This window comes from Mercurialis annua, linkage group LG3 (assembly GCF_937616625.2).
Source record: "Mercurialis annua linkage group LG3, ddMerAnnu1.2, whole genome shotgun sequence".
Classification (NCBI taxonomy): Eukaryota; Viridiplantae; Streptophyta; class Magnoliopsida; order Malpighiales; family Euphorbiaceae; genus Mercurialis; species Mercurialis annua.
In genome coordinates, this window is record NC_065572.1 from 73546451 (window position 1) to 73562660 (window position 16210).

At 33.1% G+C, this 16210-nt stretch overlaps 2 protein-coding genes across 2 annotated transcripts; both read right to left on the minus strand.

Annotated features, from left to right (window-relative positions):
* Positions 1-8510: 8510 nt before the first annotated feature.
* Positions 8511-9105, minus strand: LOC126672043 (histone H3.2). The gene has a single exon (XM_050365933.2). The coding sequence runs from the start codon at positions 9042-9044 to the stop codon at positions 8634-8636; it is 411 nt and encodes a 136-aa protein (XP_050221890.1). The 5' UTR covers positions 9045-9105; the 3' UTR covers positions 8511-8633.
* Positions 9106-11190: 2085 nt separating this feature from the next.
* LOC126672040 (uncharacterized) lies at positions 11191-14954 on the minus strand. Its single transcript, XM_050365930.2, has 4 exons — positions 14287-14954; positions 12769-13052; positions 12004-12231; positions 11191-11914 (listed from the first exon to the last, which is right to left on the minus strand). The coding sequence occupies exons 1-4, from the start codon at positions 14726-14728 to the stop codon at positions 11372-11374; spliced, it is 1497 nt and encodes a 498-aa protein (XP_050221887.1). The 5' UTR covers positions 14729-14954; the 3' UTR covers positions 11191-11371.
* Positions 14955-16210: the final 1256 nt, after the last annotated feature.

Below are 16210 nucleotides of genomic sequence, written 5' to 3' on the forward strand. Positions count from 1 at the left end.
CGGAAACAAATTGAACCAAGCACTACAAAAATGGCGAGGGTGATTTTCCAAGCCTGATGATGGGTATTTCTTATGTACGCATTGATAAGGACCACCTTTGATATAAACACGTTGAATTTCTTCTAGTTGATTTGCAGGATAATTCCATATTGGTGGACATTTTCTCGGATCACGTTCTAAGCAAGCAATTTCAATTTTTTCTACCATTTGTTGGTTCTTTTGGATATTATAAGGGGTGGAATTTCAACACATGAAACAAAAGTTTAATCTTTATTATAAATTGATTCAACTCTTTGAATTTTTTGGGGAGGATCCGATGTTTCGGTACAAAGATTCGATGGTTGCTCTACTTGCTCGATATTTTTTTTTTTAAAAACCATATCAATAGTTGTCGATTTTCCCATATCACCTAAATATTATAATTCTGTAAATAAGTAAAATAATACCTAAATTTGAAATAGAAAAACAAACAATAAATAGAGAATATAAAAAATTAAATTTTAAAAAGTGATGTTTACCTTTCTTTCGTAGATGACCACTGATTTCTATTTTAGTTGATAATTTTCTTCTCTTTCAAATGAGTGTAACGTCTAATTTGTTAAAGTAAAGACACAGAATTTTCATAGAAAAACTGATGACTAGAAAAGAACTATGGCTTTTTGAATTTTGATTGCTAAGTGAAATGGGAATCCCACATTGGTTGTGTGTGTGAATGGACATGTGTTTAAATATTGATTGGGCACCTCTACTTAACACCAATTGGTTTTAAGATGGAATCTAACATTTTTTTTTAAAATAAAGACAACACTTGGCCAAGTTATAAAAAAGGGTATCACAGTTTGTAATGCCCATAAGCTAATATATATGTAATAACAAGAACCATAATCTGATCCAACATCAATAAACTAATAAGCCATAAAAATTCTAAAAATATCTCCTTTTGAACATCTTTCTCTTAAATCTAGATAAACAAAATATAGGCTTGTCATTGATCCCTCAGGCCTCTAATAAAGCTCAAATGGCCACATAATTACCCATTGTTTTAGTTTGAACTACTTCTATACCATCAATTTGCTTAACTAGGCTAACATCTTAAGCATCCTCAAAAAGATAAACTAGTGATTCCGAACATCTCATAACCTCCTAGCAAACAGTAGTCCAACTATGCAACATACGAACGTGCCCAATGTCAAAACTTACACTCAAACCATAATTGTTCACAATGTGAACATAGATACTTGGAAATTTACAAGATTCTGCGACCATCAATGCAGGAACCATTAGTAGATTTGAACCAGGAATCACTTCACCAACACACATTATATTTTTCATATAAAACTTATACACATGATTTAAACTGGTTACCAACTCGTGGTATGAAACTTGAGGAAGCTAGTTTGGGTAAGAACTCATCATTTGAATGACTTTTGATTGTGGATATATAGCAGGCTGATTCTGCATTACAGTGTCAACTTGCATCCAAGTCGCATTCGGTTGAGCAATCTGAAAGTCATCCATATATATTGATGATACCTTCAACCTCATTTCCATCGAATATAGTTGAGTTTATAGAGTTCTGCCATGACCTAATAAAATAGAGTTCTTTATCAATTAATAAAATAGTTTCCGTAAAATCATTACTAATAGTTAATAATTCTTTTTTTTTTAAGTCGGGAAGGGCCATGACCGTCTCACGCCTACCACTGGCTCCGTCCTTAGATGAAATGCTAGCTGACTTGGACAGGAAATTAACGGAATTTGTGCAAAGAAGATTAAAATAAACAAAAATGACTATTAAATTATATGTTCAATATTCCATAAGGAATAGAAATTATATTTTATGTTACACAGACTCTTCAAATTGAATTAATATTATGAATAAATAACATTCACCTTCAAAAAGTCGAATTCCCCCAACATTGATGTTAACGTCCAACTTGTTAAGTGTTTTGGAAAATATTAGCTCTTTAATGACACCTATTACTAATTTCTTGGAAAATGATCAATTTGTATGCACCAACACTACTTCTAAAGCTTTGTAGAAAAATTAAGAAAAGAATGTTCGAAGCTTATGTATTAGGGCTGCAAAATTGTTTTAAGGTATTTGAAGTGGCTAATGATTCACAAGTAGATATTACAGGAATTTTAAGTCAAAAGGTCATCATATTGCTTAGTTTAGTGAAAAGTTATATGAAGTAAGAAAAAAAGTACTCTATTTACGGTAAAAAGTTAGTTTTATACTCTAATCCTACATCAACCTTACCCAGGGACGGATGTAGGTTGGGGCAGGCTGCAGCGCCCGCCTCAATTGACTTCCTAAATTCCTTAGGGAACCAAATTTTTCACCATAAGAATTTAACTTTTCCGTCGTCGTTGCCCGCTTTAATTTTCTGTTTTCACCATATGAACCCTACCTAATCAAAATATCTAGCTACGCCATTGGCCTTACCCAATTTGTCATACATCATTCAGTATAGATAAAAGAGCTTTAAAACAAAATTATCATAAATCAGACCTGATTGTCCATATTTATTTGGATGTTGTGAATAATGTAAGGGGTCTTGGCATTTGTTGTAAGCTTAATAATGGAAGAGCAGCCATATTTCTATCTGGTGTAGTAACTTTTCCATTGTCGAGTTTTGGATACTAATAATGATGGAGCATGTCTTTATATGAGGCCGCTTCAACAAAAAAAGTAAGGTATACATTAACATAAAAACATTATACTGAAAAATAGATACATATAATATAAATAATCTTACAAGGCAATAAAAAAAAACTCAGAAATAATAATATCGAACTCTCCCGTTTTAATGGAGTCTCTCTCTCTCTCCTATTCTAACGTTTCCTAGGGTTAGGTTTTTTCTTCAGTTTTGAAGTTTTTTCTCAGTTTTTTTAGTGCTTTCTACGTCTCTGTACATTCCATGTATCTGTTCCTTGTGTTTGTGGGATATCTGGTTTTTTCGGGATGGAGGAAGGGTTAGTTAACACTTGTGCTCAGCTCCGATTGACAGATGAAGAACAAAACGCCCTTAATTTAGAAGATGTTGTTGATGATGTTATTGAGGAGAAAACGGGGTTATGTGTGGTGGGTAAACTCCTAACAGGAAAACCTATAACCTGAATAATATAAAGAATGCACTTACGAGTGCCTGGCAGCTGGCTAGGAAATTTAATTTACGTGATGTTGGAAATAACTTGTTTATTTGTGAGTTTTTTACTAAGGCTAATAAGGGAAGAATTCTAAGAGAAGGTCCTTGGCACTTCGATAAGCAAATCAAATTATTTGAGGCTTTGAACGGCAATATGCAACCAAACAATCTAATGCTTGATCGTTGTCCGGTTTGGGTTTGTATTTATGACCTACCTCTAAACTATAGGGGTTCTGCTGCTATGAGCAAAATTAGAGTTAAAATTGGTAGGATCATCGAGAGGGACGATGAGGAAGGAGTAGGATAGGATAAGTTTTGTCGTATTCGTGTCTTGATAGATACCATTAAACCTTTGATGAGGGGAACGAAAGTCGTTAATCCGCTGGGCAAAAACTGTTGGATTTCGTTCAAATATGAGCGTATTCAAAATTTCTGATATTGGTGTGGCTTGCTTGACCACATGGAGGTTGATTGTGAAGTTAAACCGGAGATGACGGAGGTGTCGGAGTGGTCGTATGGCCTTGGATTACGTGCTACACCTCGGTAAAGAAAACAAATGAGTGGTAGTTCTATGATAAGTGGTGCTAGTAGGAGATATGAGGGATATTCGAACACAACTTCCTCAAAATATTCTGTTAGGGATGAAGTTAGGCGATCCCTAAATTCAGATGAGGTAGTGCAAGTTGTACTTGAGAATGCTAATGATGATCTGGTGAGTAATGTGGGAAAGGGCGATATGCATGGGATTGTTGCAAGCAATGTAGTCCATGCAGAAGATAATATCCTGGACAACTTGGAAGGGCTGGTTGAAGTCAATGTCAATCAGGGGGACTTAAGGAAGACTAGGGTTGATTCGCCTAGCTCATGCAGTATTATTCATGACAAAGAATTGTCTGGAAACAGTGGAAAGAAAAGGACATGGAGTCGAAATAAAGCAGATCGAAAAGGTGGAAAGGGTGGCAGTAGCGATGTGGGGAAGCTGGTTTCTACCAAACGAAATCACTTGTCTATCCAGGATGTTAGGGATCCGGTTAATATTTTCTCAAAGAAGGTTAGAGATGGATCGACGGATCAGTTTGGTAACATTGAGATATCAGCGGAGACTGACGAGCAATCTCGCCGGATGCAATGAGAATTTTAAGTTGGAACCTCCAAGGTGTGGGGAATCCTTGGACGGTTAGGTAGACCTGGCAATTCGTGTCTGCGGGTCATAAACGGGTCAAACCCGTTTAAACACGAACACGATTAGTCTAAACATGAACACGACACGATTATTAATCGGGTTTCATTTACAAAAGCCAAACACAACGCGAATATTATACGGGTTACACGACCCGACACGTATAAACACGTTTATTTAAATGTGTTAACAAATTAACCCGTTTAAAGTGACACGTTTAAACCCGTTTAATTATTTAAATACTTTTTAAACTTATTTAATATAACACCAAATGAATTATTACTATATTTTAAGATAAATATTATCATAATTATATATATAATAAGAAAATTAAATAAAAATTAAAAATTTAATAGCATTTAAATTATAAAAATAAATAATATTTAATTAAATCTTATTAATCGTGTTTAAACGTGTTTAAACGGGTTAGGCAGGTATAACCCGTTTAGACACGAAATTAATCGTGTCATAAACGGGTTGACCCGTTTATGACCCAAACCCATATACATCAAACCCAAACCCGTTTAACTTCGTGTTGTGTCGTATCATTTAATCGTGTCGTGTCTAAAATTGACAGGTCTACGGTTAGGGCACTAAAATATATAATTCAAACAAATTCCCCAAGTATTTTCTTTTTGATGGAAACTAGACTCTCTGATATTTGTAAATGTTTTGGGTCCTTTAATTCTTTCATTGTTAATTCTAATGGTAGAAAAGGAGGGCCTGCCTTATTTTGGAATAAAAATTTAGAGGTTAATATTTTTGATTTTTCAGCGAATCACATTGCTATTTTTGCTACTGATCCGGTGTTGAATTTGAGATGGAAGGGCTTCGGTGTCTATATATGGCCGGAAGGATCAACAAAGTCCTTACTCGTGAGCTTTTAAAGCGTCTGTGTGAGGATAAAAGCGATCTCGTGTTGTTATTTGGCGATTTTAATCTCTATTTGTACAATGAGGAGAAACAAGGGGGTCGGGTTAGAGATCGAAGGGAGCTTGTTGAGTTCCGTTCAACTATTGATGAGTGTTGCGTTGCAGATATGGGGTTGGAGGGGCCTGCCTTTACCTGGACAGATAGAAGGACTGGTGATTAGCTTATTCAAATTCGGCTTGATAGATGTTTTGCCAATTCTATGTGGCAAGATATCTATATTGAATGGCAAGTGACCCATTTGGCGAGATATCAATCAGATCATTGCCTGATTATGTTGAGTACAAAGTCGTAAACTCAAAGATCAGGGGCAAAACTTTTTCATTTTGAACAGGTCTGGATGAGACAAGCAGGGCAAATGCATATGAGCAATGTTAGAGCATCCACAATTGTTAGACTATGTTTTAGTCTGATGAGATGACACGTCATCTTTCCATTAAACTCAACTTTGTTCCACAATGGTTAGACTTTAAAAAATAAAATAATAAGGGATCCACTTAATTATATATTATTTTCTTTATAAAAATATATTCTATTCATATTTAATTTTTAAAATTATGTATAAATAATTACGTATAAATTATAAATTATATATAAAAAATAAATTAGAAATTATTAAAAATAATACATTAAAATATTAATTTTTTTAGAAAAAAGACAATTTTATTATAATGGATATAATAAATATCATTAATAAAATGAAATCTATTCGTTATTAATTTTTTAATTAAACTATTACATAATAAATTTATGTTAAATAAATGTTACTAATTTTTTTTATTGATAAGATTAAATAATACCTAAATTGCAGCACAAAAAATTTAAACTAAATTTTTTATATCGAATTAAACATTATTCTATTGATAAAAAATAAAAAAAATGGGGTGCAGAATTGAGCGGTTGGTAAGTACCAACCTCTCAATTCTTATTGAGCTTTTCCCCAAACTTCAAAGTGGAAAAAGCTCAATGATAACCGGTTAATAACCGGTAAGAGCATCCCACTGTGGATGCTCTTAGAAACGTAATGCAAACTAAATTTTGTCACTTACATTAAAAACACCAATATCACGATGCCTGAATTTAGGGGTTTTTGATATTTTTGTTCCCCCTATCAAGGGGGAATTCCTATTTTGTGCCTCAGGCCACAAAAATTCTATTTTTGTGCCTGAGGCACACCAGCCCGCAATGGCTAATAACGGGCTGGATACCAGCCCGCAATTAGCCATTGCGGGCTGGTATTAAACCAGCTGATTAGCCTTAATCAGCTGGTTTAATACCAGCCCGCAATGGCTGTTTGCGGGCTGGTCTCTCCCCATGATTGGGGAGAGAGTAAATACACTCTCTCACCAATCATGGGGAGATATTTTTTTTTTAAATTTATATACTATTTAAATTTATATATATTATATAAATTAATGTGTAGATTTTTTAAATTTATATATATTATATAAAAAAAATAGTTAAATTGTTGAATCAAAAATTTAAATTTTGTATGATTAATTTTTAAAAGTCTAACAAATAATAAAAATAGAAAAGAAATGACGATTAATAAAAAAGATGATTTTAAACTTACCATATATAAAAGAGAAACATTGAAAAAGGTAAGCAATAATACACCAAATTTTTTCACCATAATTTACACATTAATTTTAGAAGTCCAACAAATAATAAATGAAAAAAATGGCAATTAATAAAACTAATCTACAATTTCGATATTAAAAAAGAATTGAGCGTTTTTCCGAGTAATATGTAAGCGATAAAGATAAATTAATAATAGAATTATACATAATAATAAACAAACCATAACCCACAATTAAATTAATTTTTTATAATTTTAGTATCTCAATTATTAAACGTATTTATGTAATTTAATTTTTAATTTTATAAAGTATAATATAATTATAATTATAATTTTATCAAACTCCAAATTTGTACAGAAAAACTCCGCATTACATAAATTCTCTATAAATAATAATTTGTAGTTCATACGGAATTCACGAATACCATTGAATTGAAAAAAATTATTTTATATAAAAATGAATAGATTCAAACAACATTTCCATGCAAGCACAAACGTCATACTTCGATATAAAATTTGCTATGCTCAAATTTATCGCATCATTTCGCTAAATCACGTCTATATTCATCAAATCATGTCTAGGTTCATTCTCCAACAGTAACCATTTCCATTATTACAAATAAAAACAACACGCATATGAATGTTTCCATTCCCTCATCTCAAACAAATATTACAAAAACATCAAAACTCCCACTTTAAATAGGGGATGCTGCCCGCAATGGCTGTTTGCGGGCAGCATTAACTGGCCCGCAATTAGCCATTGCGGGCCAGTTAAACACCCTGATTAAGGGTGATTAACTGGCCCGCAATGGCTAATTGCGGGCCAGTTAATGCTGCCCGCAAACAGCCATTGCGGGCAGGTGGGCCTCAGGCACAAATCTGGAAATTTTGTGCTCTGGGGCACAAAATTGGAATTCCCCCTATAAGGGGGGAACAAAAATATCAAAAACCCTGAATTTAGTGTATTTATATGAGTGTGGAATATCATTATAACTTCCTGTAAAGTAAATAAAATTTCCGCTCATATCCTGAAAACTCAGAGGCCAATACGAATGTTGAATGGCTGTCTCCCAAAAATACTGCCTCCACATCCAGCGAATTTACATCAACCAATTATGCTCTCTGTTGATTCAATTCAATATGTACGAGCTTAAAAATCTTAAAGTGCAATGTTAAAAATGCATATCGGACCCTTTCCGTAAATCTTTGAATTATCATCACCTTTCGAAGATTCAACTATATAATTCATTTGTTGATCTCACTTTGAGGGGAGTTGCGGAACTAGTCTCTGTCGTCCGTTCGGAGAATCTTCCCAACGAACTGAAGGACTTTGCTGGTGCTGATTTGTGATAGCTTAATTTTATTTTTGTAAATGCTGCAAAAGAGGTTCATAGAAGTCTAATTACTCCTAAACCAACTGTTTAACAAAATGAACATTCTTTTGGTAAAAAACAAAATGAACATTCTCGTCCGATATAGCAGTAATTAAACATTTAAATGCACAAGCAATCATCAATTAGATTAAAGAAACAAAACAACAACATAATTAGTAACAAAATTAATGAAAATCGGTGGAACCCAATTAGGAAATTAAAGAAGCTAATAACCAAAATTAATCAAATCAAAAGGCAAACAGTCAATGATACATATTTTAAAATGAAAATAAACATAACTAGAAAAGGACGATATATTTCGCATTGGATCTGGAAGAAATATACATTAAAACCAGCAAAATAACACAAATCAAACGATACACATAATCTAACACAGATCTGAGCACATAAAAGGACAACTAAGCCCTTTCGCCTCTAATCCTACGAGCCAGTTGAATATCCTTGGGCATAATGGTAACTCTCTTAGCATGAATAGCGCACAGGTTAGTGTCCTCAAATAACCCGACCAGATAAGCTTCGGCGGCTTCTTGAAGCGCCGCCACGGCGCTGCTTTGAAACCTGAGATCAGTTTTGAAATCCTGAGCGATTTCCCTCACCAGCCTTTGAAATGGAAGCTTCCTGATTAGAAGCTCAGTGCTCTTCTGGTACTTACGGATCTCTCGTAATGCTACAGTCCCTGGCCTGAATCTGTGTGGCTTCTTCACTCCGCCGGTGGCCGGTGCTGATTTTCGTGCTGCCTTTGTGGCTAGCTGCTTACGTGGCGCCTTGCCTCCCGTTGATTTTCTTGCTGTTTGCTTGGTTCGTGCCATTGAATGTTAATGAGAGAAAAATCTGATACTAAGAATATTTGAAGAAGTTGGTGATGAAAAGAGATTTGGAATGGGAATATATAGGGGGTTTTATTTTTCAGATGCTTTGTTTGGATAGTTATGGGCCGTGGATTTTGTGGTCTATCAACGGCTGATATTGTGTTTTATTGATTCACGCGGATAGCGATCCGTGTGCTTTTTATAGTAGCCAATAGGATTGGCTCTTTTAGGCGGCACTGACTGAAATTTTCAGCGGTTAAATATTTGCCGTGATATGAGATGGAATCGACGGTTTGGGATGTCTAAAGCGGCTTCACACGGATTGGATAGTAGTACACTAAGAAATTCATAATAAAAATGATAAATAATTAACTGCTGGAGCCGGATAATTATTTTAATTTTTAATCATCAAATTTAATTTAATTTTCATTTAATCTCCAGTTTTAATTAAATTTGGCCATCAAATTCAATTTTTAATCACCAAATTTAATTAAATTTGGCCATCAAATTTTATTTAATTTTAATTTAATCATCAAACGTTATTCAATTTTATTTAATTTTAAATTGATCATTAAATTTAAATTTCATTTAGTAAAAAAATTTATCATTTCAAACCGCTAATGATATATATTGGTCAAATATTGGTCTTTTTAAATTGACTTAATGTTTATAATATTAATTTTCTTACTGTATTGAATAATTTTAGTTGAATAGTATTAATTTAATATATTATTTTATAGTAATTTGTTATTTTTTAATTATCTCCAAATTCTTAATATTAGTTTTGAACAAGTGAAATTTATATTTTAATTTTAATTTAATGCTTACTTTTAATTCTAAATTAAACAAACATTTTTTAAACCGGTTGAAACCTAAGCAAGTACTTGAACAGGCTAGTTATGAAGTGCCACTGAACTGTCCAAAACTCGGTTTGAGAGCGGTTCCATTTCTTCTTAAACGGGTTGTGAACTGTGGCTATCTCTAATTTACACTTAAAGATTTGATCTAGCGGCTATGCTTCTCCTGTTGCATGAGGTTGGGGTTTGACCTCCAACTCTCTTAAGTTGTTGTTCATATGTGTAAAAAATACTTAGTACGAATAATTAATCATAGTAATTTCCTCTAACAAGTAGGTATATCTCAACTAAAAAGAGAGTGTTACCTTATATTCTAATAAATTTGGCGTAAGCTATTAACATGTTTGTAATGTTATTTATCCAGCACGTATATTCACCATATTTCAAAATGAGTTTAACATGTTATTTAACACACGCTATCTGTATATTTATTAGTGACTTGATCAAATAAAATTTTCCAAGCGAATAACAATCAATTATGACATATATATTTTTATTAAATGAATTAGTAAATTCAATATGTGTTAACCCTCTAAACAAACCTATCATGCTTGAATTATAATTTTTGACACGATCAGTAAACGAGTCTTATTTATATTTGAAATTTTGACACAATCGGTTAAATGTGTCATGTTTGGCTTCAAAATGTTAACACAATTAGTTTAAAGTGTTATATTCGGTCGATTTACATATAATGATATAAATGTAAACAGGGACACAATGCCTTTATTATTCGATTATATGAATTGTCAATTATATGCTTTTATATGTACATAAACCATAAGGTATAATTTAGTAAAAATAGTAAACTAATTACCACATTAAAAAAACCATTTCCATTGATATGATTTAATTGTATATGAATCTAGTTATCTTATTAATGAATTCAATTTTTTAAGGACCATCTACTTTCACTATATATTGATTTACAATTATAAATACTTGCAAATAATCACATCCCCTATTTTCATTATTTATCAGCTTTACAAATTGAGCCGATCTAAATTTCAAGAAAAAATATATACAATGTTACAACCAGAATGTTTTTATAATTTTGATAATTAAAAAGGGACAGCGCTTGCGGGAGAAATTGAACCCACGACTTTGATAAAAATTTACCCGACACTTTTAGCTCGTTGGATCAATCCCACTCATTATTTATCTTTCACTACACTCTACATATGTATTAATGTGCACGAACTCAGTTCAATTATTTTATATTTAATGTTGTTTATTACAATGAAATGTACATCCCACATTTTGTAATAAAATGGACAAAACTCGACATCTAAGACAAAACAAACCGTATAGATAGGACAACCAATCATATAGTAGCATCATGAAGTAAACTATTCATGTAAATCAACAGGAATATCCTGAAACTCTATCAAACCTCACTTGCCCATTCTGAATCTTCAATATGCACAAAGATTAATGTACAAATGAATTACAATATAAGAAATTGTTACGTTATACCCAGTTGTTTGGAATTGAAAAATCATTGAATCTAAAGGAGGCTTCTCCAGCTGTGTCTCTCGTCAACCTAAAATCCGACTCATTCGGAATTTCTGGTGGCAAAGGCGCTACTTGATTCTCATTTGGATAGCGAGCCAATTGAGTTTCAGATTGCAAAGGGAATACTGGATTCTCAATGGACAGTCTAGCCGGTTGAATGTCAGCGGGAATTGGCGTGACGGGATGAGAGACTGACCTATACCGAGCATTGCCTGTACTTGGGGTAGCAACTGCTTGATCCCATAACAAGACATGAATATGGATAGGCACCTTTGCGTGCCGGTGCAGTGAAAGATTTTGGCTGAGTGAAACGGTATCATAGCATCGTATTGCTCCTGTTGAAGAAACCATCCAGGGAACAACTTTTTGATTTGCTACTCTTGAGACAACCAGCAATCTTGAGGCCCTTGTGGCTTCTTTGTAAAGATTGTTGAGTCCTGACCTCATTGATGGTGTGTTTTCGTCGCCATCGATGACTGATGACACATAAATAAATCCCTGTGAAAACAATCAAATGATAAGCAAAACACCTTCCCAGGCCAGAATATTGAAAATCGATAAATAGAAATAGACAATAGTGAAGATACCTCTTCTGTGCGACTTATGGCAAACCCAAGCTTTGAATCGCCTTCTTTTATTTTAATTTCTATGGCAAACTCTCCGCATTGAGGAGCAAACCAGAGACGTACCGCTCTTACAACACCAATGTCAACCCCGTGATAATCCTCAAATCCATACAAACTGACATGTGCTAGATTCGATAAATCAGATAAAGACCCAGAATTCACAGTGGCAGAGGCTGTCTCGCCAGATATCTGTCACAAAGGAGAAAATAAACATTCTCAATTGTCACATACCAATGGAAGGAGAGTTTTACTTTAAAAAATTAGATGAAGTCTTTTCATATGCAGTTATGTATAAGAGTTAAGTGTATTCATTACATGTATAGCTTTTATAGATTTTATTGTGTGCATTTTTTTCTTTTGGCACTTTTCTTGCAAAAGACGCGAAACTCGCCTCGTGCCTCGCACTAAGACTCCTTTGCACCTTAGAAGGCCTTTCGCCTTAAATAATCATGAATACAACCTCTTTTTGATAGTTAATGTCACTATAAGTAAACATGACCAACAATCACGCGAGTGACTATGAAATACCCATTTATCAGTAAAATAAGTGAGTGAAATAACACTGATGTATGCAGCCATGACTAGATAGGGGTAAAGGGTTGATTAAGTCTGTCTATACATTATAAATCTTATGGACTCATCAGTGATGTCCTACGCAACAAGATGATTTTCCAACATAAAAGCGACATACACTAACGTAAACAGCATAGTTTCGGGGGTAGTTACCTTCGTCAGCAAGGATTCCGTTTGAATATTCATGAAAACAACAGGGACACCCGAAGCCTGAGATGCGTACAGCCACGTATTTGCCCTCGCCATAGTATCCTCCAAATCATTGTAGCGAGAAGCAACTCGATCGGACGCTTTAGGAAGAATAAGTAGAGAAAGGAAGCAGCTTGAATTAGGAACAGAAAGCACCTCCTGCATTCTTTTCATCCATGGATAAGCTACATATCCATCTTGAAGCGTAGCTCTAGACAGTGCACTAACTATTCTCGAGCTTCTTGAAGCTGTAAAATTTAGCTGATTATCACACTACTAGATAAAGTGAATAAACAGAATAGAATAGGAAAAAAGGCTGCCATGCTAAGTTCAACAATTCAAAATTAATGTATATAATTTCCTATAATCACTATATACAATTGATAGTGAAGTGCTAATATGTAGCACGAAGACAGATATGGGGAAACAAAACACTTGGACACGAACACAGAGAGATTGTTATTTTAACTTGTAAGGTTTCCTATGTTAAAAATGAAGTTTTGTGTCCCAAACATTAAAAATGAAATTTTGTGTCCGAAACGCCAAATTTCCGATAACTTTCAAAGCGAAAAATGTTAGATTGAATGAAGTGTACGTGTTATCATTGCTTAACATAGATCCAAAATGCAAATTTGAAATGTTTATAATAGGGATGGAATAATAGGGTGAGCTAACACTGACAAAACAAGCTTAACTAGGTCAACTCTTTCCAAAATGAAAATGTATTTCATCACTATCATACACTCGTAAGTTTACAAAAAAATTAATCAAAAATGTGTCTTGATAGGAGATTGAAAATGATATTTCATTTTTTAAAAAAGAATAGTACCATACCCTACAGACAAATTATGAATTATGAATTTAACAAACAAGCCCAAGTGGTCCAAGCAGGAACATTCCAATAAATGAATCCAACTCCGCCTTTTAACACTGTATCACATGTTGCACACAGATTCTTGAATTCTCTAAAAAAGAATCAAATGATTAACTACGCATTCCATTGTTTTTCAATATTGGAACCGACTTCCAAACGCGATTAATAATAAAATATTATACATTTCATGAGCGGACCTAGAAAGAGCATATGGTATATGTATGTATGGTAAGATGAATTGCCAACCTTCCGATTTTTTAAATCTTTTTAAAATACCAACATAAAATTGAATAATATAATTTTACCACTTCAAAACATATACTATTCCCCATTTTAAATTCTAAGTACAATTTTACCCGCCCCATAAAAGAATTCTTGTATAGTTATATTCGCCACTAATTATATTTAAACTTTTTATTAAGAATAATATTGTTTAAATATGAATTTGCAACTACAGTTTAAATCTCATTTTCAAAAGAAATTAAAAAAATTATCACGCGTAGATTATAAACTCACACGTGTATTAGAAATTTAGAATCATAAAAAGTCAAAGTCAACAAAACATAAAAATTATTGAAAAAGAAAAGAAAATCATATGATATTCTCACCTTGTAATTCAAAACAGTCAGCTTCAGACCGATCAATGAACCCGACAGTGTAATTCGGATCCGCAATAGACCTCAACATATACTGTTTCTTCGACCCGGACTCCGGCACAATACACGCGTTCAACTCAGCAAACTCGTCCTTACCTCGCCTGACTCGGACAAGAATCGAAGTCTCCTTATTCTTAAAAGAACTATGAAGAATCTTCTGAACTCCGCTCTTTCCATTCTTAAACGGAGCTTCAAAACACTGAGAGGAAGAACCGAATCGCGACGATGAACCGGATCCGATCCTGATTTGTTCAACTATATCTCCGGTTTGTAGCATGTCGCCGGTCCATTCGTCCGCTTTAGAACTGCCTTTAAGACAGTCGATAGAGAGGACGATGAACGATTTCGGGTCTCGGATCGGAGCTTCGGTGGGCGAAATTCGATCCATGGTCATTTTTTGTTTGTTTGGGAAGCGGGATTAGTTAATAAGGTGATGGTGTAGCGTTCATACTGTAACCAAACAGGATGAAGAAAAATTGGGAAATTTGGTTTGGTGGGTGAATTAATTTTGTGATGATGTTTATAATTTAGGAAAAATGAAGACCTTATGCATTGTATTTATATTTATATGAGTAGATATTAAAGTTGGAAATTTCCAATTTGATGTTGAAATTGGGAGGGAAAGGATAATGTGATGTGAGTGAACCGTTTTGTCAAACTTTATATAGTTTCTAAATTCTAACATGTGGAAGAATTAAATTGCAATAATATTTTATTAATAAGGTAATTCTACCAATCAAAGTTTCTTTTGCATTTTCATATTGAGGAAAATATCTAGAATGAGTTTGATTTTTATGCATTTTGTTCTTTACTTCTTTTGTTTGATTTTTATCACCATGAACTAAGAGTGCTCTTAATAGTTTTTCTTCAAAAATAAAATTAATTGTTTTGTTATCAATGGATACCGAATCCTAAAATAAGTACAATAGGCCGAGTCGAATAAAATTCATCCTCAAAGATGATATCATGATGTCATTCTAAGGGTTGAGTCAGATAATACTGAGGACTGAATTCAAAAGATTCGCCTTAACTAGAGAAATAGACCGAATCAAAAAGATAAGGCCGAATCCTCTAAGAATTCAGACGAAGCGCGTTGTGCAAGAGATTCGCTCAAAAGTCAGAATTACGAAATATCTCTCCTATTTGGACACAAAATCCAACTTAAAAAGATAAACTTATTCATAAAAATATGCTTAAATAAAATGTCTATTTGAATAAAAAAACCTCTTTTATATTCAAATTCAAACTCTACTAAATATAAATCATTTTCATAATCAAATCTACAAGATATATATTCAACTATTATATAAAGAGTCTGAGATATGTCTAAACACACAATTAGAGCATATACACAAAACTCTTCTCAAGCCATTACTAACTTTAGCATAGGAGATTAATCAGACAACCAATGTCTGATTAGTTTCTACCTTATTTTACAGGTTGAACCATCGGATCAGAAGGCAGACTCTACCAATTATAAATAATATAAATATATTCTTTTATAAAGGATGAAGACAGCCGCTAAATATAGATAGATTGATTCCCCCTCACCCCCGCATAAATCAAATTTAATAATTATTGATGATGTTAGAAATGAGTTAAAATATAATTTTTTTTGACAATTATGATAATTTTTTTTATTTTTTTAGATATTTTATTATAGATATTCAGTTTTAATGATGGTAATTATAGATATTTTATTATTTTTTAATTTAGTTTTAATTTTAATTTTTTTAGAAGTTAATACTTCTTTCGGTCTTTAATGTTTTGTCGCATTTGATTTTTTTTACATAAAATAGCATTTATTACTGTTGTTTTAATTCAATGGTAACCAATACGGATAATTTATTAAAAGTGTTTTTAAATATATTTATAT